Genomic DNA, 9,991 nt, shown 5'->3' with positions numbered 1-9,991 from the left:
ACGAAAAAAATGATTTATTGATCACAAAATTTATCACATCAAGTTATAAGTAAAATTTGTCATTAAGGTTGCACAAATTTTAGTTCAATGTCACTTTTCTGGCTTTTCTTGAGGCAAATTTACTAATGACATTATCAAAATCAATGTTGTTTGCCACTTCATTTTCAATTGAAATTATTGCCAAACTAGACAAACGTTATTGGCCCATTTTTGACCTCATATAGTTTTTTATGAGCTTAAGTTTACTGAAATTTCTCTCACACGTAGTAACTGTTACTGGTATGATGAGGAAGATGCGAATAGCAGCTGCCGTGTTGGGATAAGCATCGGTCAAACAATATTTATGAATGAGCTGCAAAATGTCGATCGGGGAAGATTTTTTAAAGTTGTCCAACAACATTGCGGCAGCTTGATATTTAAAGCTTGTCATTTCTGACTCAGAGGATACAGCAGACATAGCCTCAAATCGCCACTCAATTTGTGTAATAATGTTGTCAAACACAAGGTTGCACTGAGATCCGAATTCTGTTTCTGCTTTGAGAAGGTGAGAGTCATCTTCAGCTTTATAAAGTGCCATCCGCTTCACTTTGAGCTTCCTCTTGATTGGAAAGCCACCATCAATTCCGCTCTGGTTAGCATTTTCTGTGGCATCTTTGATAATGTTGTCCACCCCAACATCTCGAAGATTTTGAATGGAAGCCTTCAATCCTTTCATTTTTTTGCAGCAATGTTAATTGAAAAAGTTTTTGACTGAAGCAGTTTGTTTTCTCGGTCAATTAGAGAAAGAATTTGTCTCCAGAAATCCAACAAACACAAAAAACTGAAATCAATTTGAATGAGAAGTTCTTTTGCACTGCTAACCGTGACAGCATTTGTCATAGGATTGTGGATAATGGATTCCGAAACTTGAAGAACGTCTTTGATTTGTCTGTACAATGGTGTGATTGCTTCTTTTTTGGCAGACCATCTTGTGTCACTGTTTCCCTTTAATGAAATGGTCAACGTTTTCATCAGTTTTTCCCATCTTGACGTGGAGCTTGAAAAAAAGCTAAAGATGGCTTGAACCTTTCCAAAAAACGTAATCATGAGTGGGGAAACCTCAGCAGCATGAACAACAACAAGATTTAAAGTGTGAATTGCACATGGAACAAATCTTGCTGACTCATTAAGAAAATGGATGTGAGCTTTGACGCCATTGTATTTTCCAGACATATTGGATCCATTATCATAGCCTTAGCAATCAGAAATGTTTAGACCAGCAATCGGAAATGTTTAGACCATCCTTCTCCAATTTTTCAGTTATCTCTGTTGCAAGACCTTTTTCGGTTTTTTGGTGAGATTCAATAAAGTCCACAAAGCTTTCCTTAATTGTGCAGGTTTCATCACTGATGTGGACATACCTGATGATCTTAGCCATCTGTTCTTTGTGGGAGGCATCTGGAGTGCAGTCAAACAGAACAGAGTAGTATTTAGCTTCTTTGATGTTTGACAAAATTTTGTTCCTGACTTTCTGCCCTAGTAACTCAATCAGCTCATTTTGAATTCGAGGAGTAAAGTAGAATGTTGTGGTTTTTTTTGCTTTAACGGACGCAATGTGTTCAGTCACTAAAGGATAATAATGGTTAATCAACTCAATTAAACTCAGAAAAACGCCACTGTTTTGTTGACCAATGTCTTCTGTTGTTCCCCGAAGGTCAAGATTATTCTTGGCACAGAACAATTGCATCAAAAATCACTTTCAAGATGTCTCTCCACTTTTTCATCTCTCCACTGATAACTCTCTGCAGATCAGAATCCAGGGTCTTTCCTTCCTTAAGTTTTTTTTCGAGAGTTTTCCAATCAGAATAGCATCTTTGGTGTTCATTGCTGTTTTCATGCTCAGGAATTATTGGGTTTAGTTTTTTCCAGTCACAAAACCCTTTGGAAATTTCGGAGAAATTGTTGGTTTTTGTTGTTGAAAATAACAAACAGCAAAAAAAAAATAAAGAATCTTTTTTGTTGCTGTACTGCAGCCAAGTGCGAGCAAACTTTTCACCATTGGGATGAATTTTTTCATACCATTTTGAGCTGAAGTGTCGCATTCTGCTGTCAAAATCACACAGCGTGTTTGGGAAAAACTTTCTTTCTTGTTCTGTCTTGCTCTGCCCCATGCTCAATCAAAAAGCATCTTATTTTGTCCTTTATTTTAGGCCATGTTGCTGGATGTGTTGAAAATTTTCTTCCGAGGCCCTGTGTTGAAAATTTTCTTCCGAGGCCACTGGAATTTCTGAGATTTCTGAATGAAGTTCATCCTCGTCCATTTCAGCTGGGCCTGAAAGCTGGGAATTTCTATCTTCCCTTGTTGGTTCTGAAACAGTTGTGCAAAAATTTTCTTGACTTTAGCTGATGAAAATCTCCTCTTCAATTAATTCCAAAAGATGATCTGAACTTAAGTCAATTATAGGATCTGTTGAATTGTCATTAACTTTAATACAAGTATCCTCCGAAATAATTTGTTTTTCCACTGAGTTTATTATCAACCACTTTTTGAAATTGTTTCGTAGTTTCTTGTCAATTTCTTGGCGCTGTTTTCTTTTCTTCTTAAATTCAGCACCAGATAATTTTTTGGTTCGATTCATGATAAACTCATAATGTTCAAAAGTTATCAAAGGTATGTTAGTGTTAAAGGGCGCTCTTTTGTTCAGTAAATGAGCCTTAGTATTTTAATATAACAAATTGAAAGCTTAATTATAAGCGAAGAATTATGTGGCGAATGCGTTTACTTCGTAGGCGATCTGAATTTTGATTTGCTTGAATACAACAAAAACAAAGACGTCAGAACTTTTTTTGATATTACGTTTTAAAATGGATTTATTCCAACTATAAATAAACCTACTCGAACTACAAAAAAATACTGCTACTTTAATTGATCAATTTATAATTAATAAAAACATAAAAACTAAAACAGGAATAATTATTAAAGACATATCTGATCATTTTCCGGTTTTTATAACAGCACAAAAATCGCTAAATCAACTTCCTAAAAAAGTAAAAACTAAAAAACGAGTAATTAAAGACGCTTCTCTTGCGACTTCTATCAGCCTTTTATCAACAACAAACTGGGAACCTGTTTTGAAAACAAAAAATATTAATGAAGCTTATGATAAATTTTATCATATATTTGAATGTCACTATAATAAAGCATTCCCAATAACAACTAAATTTATTAAAACAAAAACTCAACAAAATCCCTGGATAACACCCGGAATCATAAAATCTTCGAAAAAAAAGCAACGATTGTATGAGAAGTTCATTAAAAAAAAGAACTTTTAAAAATGAAACAAACTATAAAAACTATAATCGTCTTTTTGCGATATTGTAGAGCGCTCAAAAAAGTTTTATTATAGTAGCCAATTACTAAAATACAAAAATAATATACAAAAAACTTGGAACATAATAAAAGATATTGTAGGTAAAAAAGATATGAATATTAGTCGTTTACCAAAAAAACTAATTGTAAATAACCGTGAAATTACTAACAACGCAATAATTGCTAATTCGTTTAACCATGCATTTGTTAGCACAGGTCCATACCTAATATCATACCTAATCTCTAATAATAATACAATGGCTAATAATATGCTAACAGAAACAGAACTGCTTGATGCCGTGTACTTACTTAAACCAAATAAAGGTAATGGAGTTGATGATGTAAGCAGTAATGTAGTAATTAAATCAATGCCTTATTTAAAAATTCCGCTTTTGCATATTTTTACGCTCTCTTTTAACCAAGGAATCTTTCCCGACAAACTTAAAGTTGCGAGGGTATTACCTATACTAAAATCAGGAGATGAGACTAGTGTCTCCAATTACCAAAGCCCCAATAGATCTAGGGGCTTAGTGATAAGACCAATTATGTCTTCTTCTTTCCCCTGCTTTTTGTATTTAATTATGGTTTACGACTTTAATGAATTTATATGGCAGAAAAAAAAATTTTAGTTAATTTTCTTATCAACAGCAGCGACGCCGTGAAAATTTGTTTCATAAACTGATTATTATTTTTTTAATTCATTAAAATTTGCGCCCTCCTAATTTTGGCGCCGGCCCCGCCCTTGGTACGGCCCTGCACACACAAACAAAAGTTTAAATTTGATCATTTTGGGTTTACCTACAATTGATGTGATAAAAATATCTTGAATTTCTAAGAACAATTTAACTAGTAAAAACGTAATAATGCTGAAAAGCTAAGATGCCAACTCTTGTGAACTAAATGGTTCACAAAGTTTACATAAGATGTAAGAAATATGCGGAGAATTATTCAAGTATGTCCATAAGAAAGATTGCTAAAGTATTTTTAGTTGATGAAAAGACCGTGAGAAGGGCTCTAAAGACTCTTAGGAAGGTAAGTATTAGACCATCTAGCTAAGTTTTGACAGAAAAACTGAAAGTTCTTAGATTGTAGCAATCAAAAAAACTGTTTAAAGAACTATGGTCTATCAATGGTCAAAATGTTCTTAGATGAGAGGATATTTATGGTAGATTGTGTCAGCAACATAAGAAATAATTGATTCATTGTTCAGAAAGGTGATTGTGCCCGATTTGTGCACCATTCAAAGCACCCTCAGTTAACAATGATGTTTTTGCTTCAAATAATGAAAAATATCCACCCATCTATATTGATAAGAAAGAAAAAGTGAGTACAGAGGTTTGTATCAGCCTTTTGAAAAAGTGTGTGGCACCATGGTTCAAGAAGACCTTTCCATATGGGAATTATATGTTCCAACAAGATAGAGCATTGAGACATAGAGCTAAAAAGACCTAACAGTTTTTAAAAGACAATATGGCAAAGATTGATCCAAAGATTTTAGACCTTTTTCTATCCCAGATTTGAATTGTGGAGAACAAGACATGCAAAAGGCCCCACTCGAGTCTCAGGCCTCTTAAGTCATCCATTGCGAGAGTTTGAAACACTATGTCAAAGGAAAACTTACTTAGCACTTGTTAGGCTTCCGTCTAGAGTATGTAATTGAAATATATAATCGATTAGATATCAATTTAGATATAAAACGAAGAAATATCAATTGTCTATTGTACTTAAAGTTTCATCCCTTGCGACAATCATCAGCCATGAAATACAAAAAAAAAAAAAATAAAAAACGAAAAATAAAGTAAAATTTTTTTTCATATACATATATATATATATAGAGGCTTATTTGCGCAAAAAAAGTAAATAACACTGCCACAAGTGATAAAGTGTAAAATTGCAAGTGTAAAATTTTAAACTTGTGTAAGATTATTGGTTTAAAGTGGAAAAAAATTGTGCTGTTAAACACAAATAATACAAATCGGTACAACTCTGCATATATATATATATATATACATATATATATATATATATATACATATATATATATATATATATATATATATATATATATATATATATATATATATATATATATATATATATATATATATATATATATATATATATATATAATTGATCTTTCGTAATTGTGGTATTATTTGTCTGGATTAACACTATGCCACAGTCCGCATAAACGTTTACACAGCTCATGTTTACACTTGCATAATTGACCTAATAGTGGTCTGCAATCAAATCTTTCAGTTTTTTCGACATATTGATCAATGAAGCCTGACGTTCTTTTGACTAATTGTAGATTCATTCTTGATGAATTTTCCATATCACTTAAATAAGAGCTTCTTAAACGAGATCCTTTTATCACGGAATTTATAAATATGAGAGTATCTGATCCAGTAGAAGGCCATCCTCGGCAAATTCCGGCCGATAGAAGATTTAAGCAGAGAGTGCTCCACTCATTCTGCTTGGAAGACTTAAGTGGATCGTGCTCCACTCATTCTGCTTGTGTTGCAGGGAGTCGTATCAAAGCACATACCAATGATGAGTCTCTCCGGCTGCCATAAATTTAGGAAAAAAACGACATCAACAGCAGCTAATCCACCTTAAAAAATAACTTTCAATGCCAACTTTTAAGAAAAATTCATTTTACAAAATAAAAACCTTTTAATTTCACTTTTAAAATGTTAAGAAAAAATCAAAAGTCATAAATTAATCTGACGTGTAAAAGTTTAAATAAAAATCATTCGCAATTTCGCTAATCTTGCAGCAAGATATCAATATGATTTTCCATTCCCCAACAATCCCAGCTAGTCTATACAGACGGGTCCCGTACGATATTGAACCGGGGATCTGGTATGGTTATCATCCGGGTTATGGCACCGGGAGTCAGACGGGAACCGTACGGTTTTCCCGGGGGTTAACGCCACATATCGAATGTATTAGAATTTACCTCATGCGTGAAGTTTGAAATTGCCATTTTGTTCTGTGAAAGTTTTTGCGATATTTTGTTAATATTATATTTCTTTTACGCTTTAAAGTTGTTTCTTTTTCAAACAGTGGTATATATTTTTTTGCATATATATTTCAAATATTTCGCTAAAGTTATCCGTTTTTAAATTACGATTGTCGGATAAGAACAATTTTTTTACTGTTTGATTATATTAAAATCTTTTTGAGGATAATTTTTTTACTAACAGTACACACCTGTCCGGAGAGCCCCAAAACATAAAAGTCATGCTCAAAAAATAAAACTAATTGCGTTTGGTAGCCCATATATCGATGTTTCAAAAAATAAAAAAATTGAAATCATCTGCCTACGTCCAAGGAAAAAAAAATGACTTTGAATTTTTTCATGTTATTGGCTCCTTTCCTAAAGGCATAAGGAAGAAAAGATGATACTTATTTATGAATAACTATAAAATTTGATAGATAATCACTAGAAAAAAAAGAAAATTTGATAAAAAATAACCATATAAAATAAACAAAAAGAAACTAGATTGCTTTTATTGCTAATCCATTTTAAATTGCATAACCCTAGGGGTATCTTTACCTGCTAATTCGCTTTCTTTTAAAAGTGAAGTGTTTTAAACGTTTTTTTAAGCCCATATTTTTAGAATAGCTTTGACCACTTTATTGCTTAGTACTTAATGTTACAGTGTTACATATTACATTTAATAGTGAAATAAGGAAGCTGTAAAAACATAAATTTTTTTGTTAGTTGCTGATAATAAAATAAGTGCTTTATCAAATGAAAACACAAAAAAGTACTTTTTGTAATTTTAACTTTGCTTGGACTCTTTCAAAATGCCCAATACAGCCAAATCTCACGAAGAGTGTAGAAAAACAGTGTGTGTTGTATGTATGAAAAAGTGCAATTCACCAATTTCTGGTGTAGCCTTTGAGAGGTTCAAAAACATTTTTTCAGCAGACATTGAATTTTTGGACTCTAGAGTTCCAACTGGAATGTGTGGAACGTGTAGAAATCAACTTAGAAGGGTTGAAAGAGGAGTATCTGTCAAGCTGCCTACTCTTTACAAATTTCAAACTATTAATGTCAAGACTGTGATAAGAGGTTCCAACTGTAACTGCTTGATTTGCCAAATTGGTAAGCTGAAGCTGACTGAAAAACATCCTTTGGATAATTCTACAACTTCAAATCCCACAAATCCCCTGAAAAGATGTTCAGATTGTTTGTCATCACTAGGGAAAGGCTTACCTCATAAATGCAACTCTACTTCTTTGAACTTAAACCTTAGAGAAGTTTCAACAGAAAACAAAAAAGTTTTTGAACAGATAGCCTCTGCAACTATCAAAGGTCAAGAATCATCACCAGGTGGGACAATCAGGCTGTCAGTGACTGAGGTAGTTCGTCCATTACCTGTTACCCTCAGTAACTTAAATTTTTTATCTTTCCTGTTTTTAATGGTCCCATTTTGTCTGTTCTAAGATTACATTTCATAACAAGATTTTTTTAAATTTGTCTTTAGGAACATCATGTTCAAAATCAACAACTGCAGAAAAGTATAAGTTAAGTGCCCAAGACCTGGTGCAAATTCAGCAAGCTACTGGCATGTCTAATATTGGAGTCAAAAAACTTGCAACAACACTAAATTTGGTTTCCAAATCGCCTCTTTTTGAGCCAAACTATCGTGCAAATTTTCATGAAGCAGGGTTGCAACTTGCAAATTTTTTTACAAAAACTACAATTGCATCATCAGGCAAAAAAATTCCACACAAAGAGTACACAGTTGTTCACTGCAAAAATCTCTCTGACTTTCTAGCAGAAATTTTACTTCAAGCAGGTCATCTCATAAAAGTTGGGATTGATGGAGGTCGAGGCTTCCTAAAGCTTACAGTAAGTCTTCAAAGAATGAATGATGAAGATGATTTAAGCAGTCCACCTTCAAAAAAAGTTGTCACCTCTCGAGCTCTAAAATACAGTGGAGTTAAAAAGCAATTTCTAATTGCAGTTGCAGAGGATCTACATGAGAATTACAGCAACATCAAAAACTTTATTGAGCTTGTTCAACCTGAAAATGTAGACTTTGTGGTTTCTTGCGACTTGAAAGTTGCTAACATTTTATGTGGTGTGCAATGTCACTCTAGCTCACATCCATGCCTATACTGTGATAGTGAAGCAAAGAACTTAGCTGAAAAAGGTGCGCTCAGGACGCTGTCTGATCTTCAAAATTGTTACACAGACTTTCTTTCAAAAGGTGGTGACAATAGTAGGGCAAAGTTTTTCAACAATGTTGTCCATAAACCGCTTCTAAAAGCTGATCCAAGCAAATTCATTTTTGAACTAATTCCCCCAATAGAACTTTATCTGCTTATTGGGATAGTAAATCACTTGTTCAAAGCACTAAAAGAAGAATTGCCAGAAGCAGATGAGTGGCCGAAAAGACTCAACATCACAATCCAACCATTTCATGGCGGACAATTTGCTGGCAATGATTGCCAAAAACTCCTGAAAAATATTGAAGTGATAGATCAGCTCTTTGAGAACCTAGATTCATCAGTTTTGGCCATCATTGATGCATTCAAAAAATTTAGTGCTGTTGTTATAGCCTGCTTTGAAAACGTCCTTGACAAGGAATATGAAAAAAAATCAAAGAATTTCGGACATCTTTTTTAAGTCTAGGATTTGTAAGTGTGACCCCAAAAGTGCACATCGTTTTTTTTCACATTGATGATTTTATCAGAATGAAGAAAAAATCCCTTGATCCTTTCAGTGAACAATCTTTAGAAGCTCTTCATCACGATTTTTCTGTTCAGTGGCAAAGATACAAACATTCAAAATTACATCCACAATATGGAAATTTGCTTGAAAGATGTGTGGTTGAATACAATAGCAAGCACATTTAGGTAAAATATATCTGTTGCATCTTTAATGAACATTGAAACCTTGCTACTTTAGAATAAGTGACAAAAAAAATCAACTGAGAAAATACCTATGGATTTATTTAAACTGACTCAAAAATTTATTTATGAGATTAAATCTTTTTAAATATTTATTTGTTTAACCTGTGTGTAATTGAAACTTGTAAAAAAAACCCACTGTAAATAAAACCTATGGTATTTAGAATTTTGAAACAGCCTTTGCCAAAGTTTAATTAAAGTCACTACTTTAATAGTTTTTTTTATTTTGCGACAGTGTTTTAAGTTTAGAAATGATTCAAATTCAAAGAAAAAATGGTAATCAAAGAAATCTTTTCCATTAAAAGAAAGGTCAAAATTACTGACAAGTTCAAATTAACTATGATTTCCTACACATTGACTGATGGCTTAATTTTTTATTTTTAAAGCCTCTATGTATAGACTATACATATCAATAATAGTAATATAAATTTTATTATTTATTTCTTATTTTTGAGTGTGTCTTTTGTGGTTTGAGGCTCTCCGGGCGATAAAGCAAGGAACAAAAAAATCCAAAAAATCAAAGTCATTTTTTTTCCCTTGGACATAGCCAGATGATTTCAATTTTTTTATTTTTTGAAACATGGATGTATGGGCTATCAAACCCAATTGGTTTCATTTTTTGAGCAAGACTTTTATGTTTTGAGGCTCTCAGGGCAGGCGTGAGCAATATAGCTACTGGACTTAACAATAGTAATAATAATAATAATATTA

The 9,991-nt window shown here is 32.8% G+C and overlaps 1 protein-coding gene across 1 annotated transcript; it reads right to left on the bottom strand.

The window, feature by feature from the left end:
* Positions 1 to 1,240: 1,240 nt before the first annotated feature.
* Positions 1,241 to 1,726, bottom strand: LOC149894477 (zinc finger MYM-type protein 1-like). Its single transcript, XM_090078449.1, has one exon. It carries the CDS (start codon positions 1,724 to 1,726, stop codon positions 1,241 to 1,243), a length of 486 nt encoding a protein of 161 aa, XP_089934575.1.
* Between the last annotated feature and the right edge of the window lie 8,265 nt (positions 1,727 to 9,991).

The sequence above is a fragment of the Hydra viridissima genome, unplaced genomic scaffold (genome assembly GCF_058129835.1).
Source record: "Hydra viridissima isolate aposymbiotic clone 2 unplaced genomic scaffold, HvirCarnegie_v1 scaffold_1, whole genome shotgun sequence".
Lineage (NCBI taxonomy): Eukaryota > Metazoa > Cnidaria > Hydrozoa > Anthoathecata > Hydridae > Hydra > Hydra viridissima.
The sequence above is the reverse complement of the archived record's forward strand: the minus strand, read 5'-3'. Positions and strand labels throughout refer to the sequence as shown.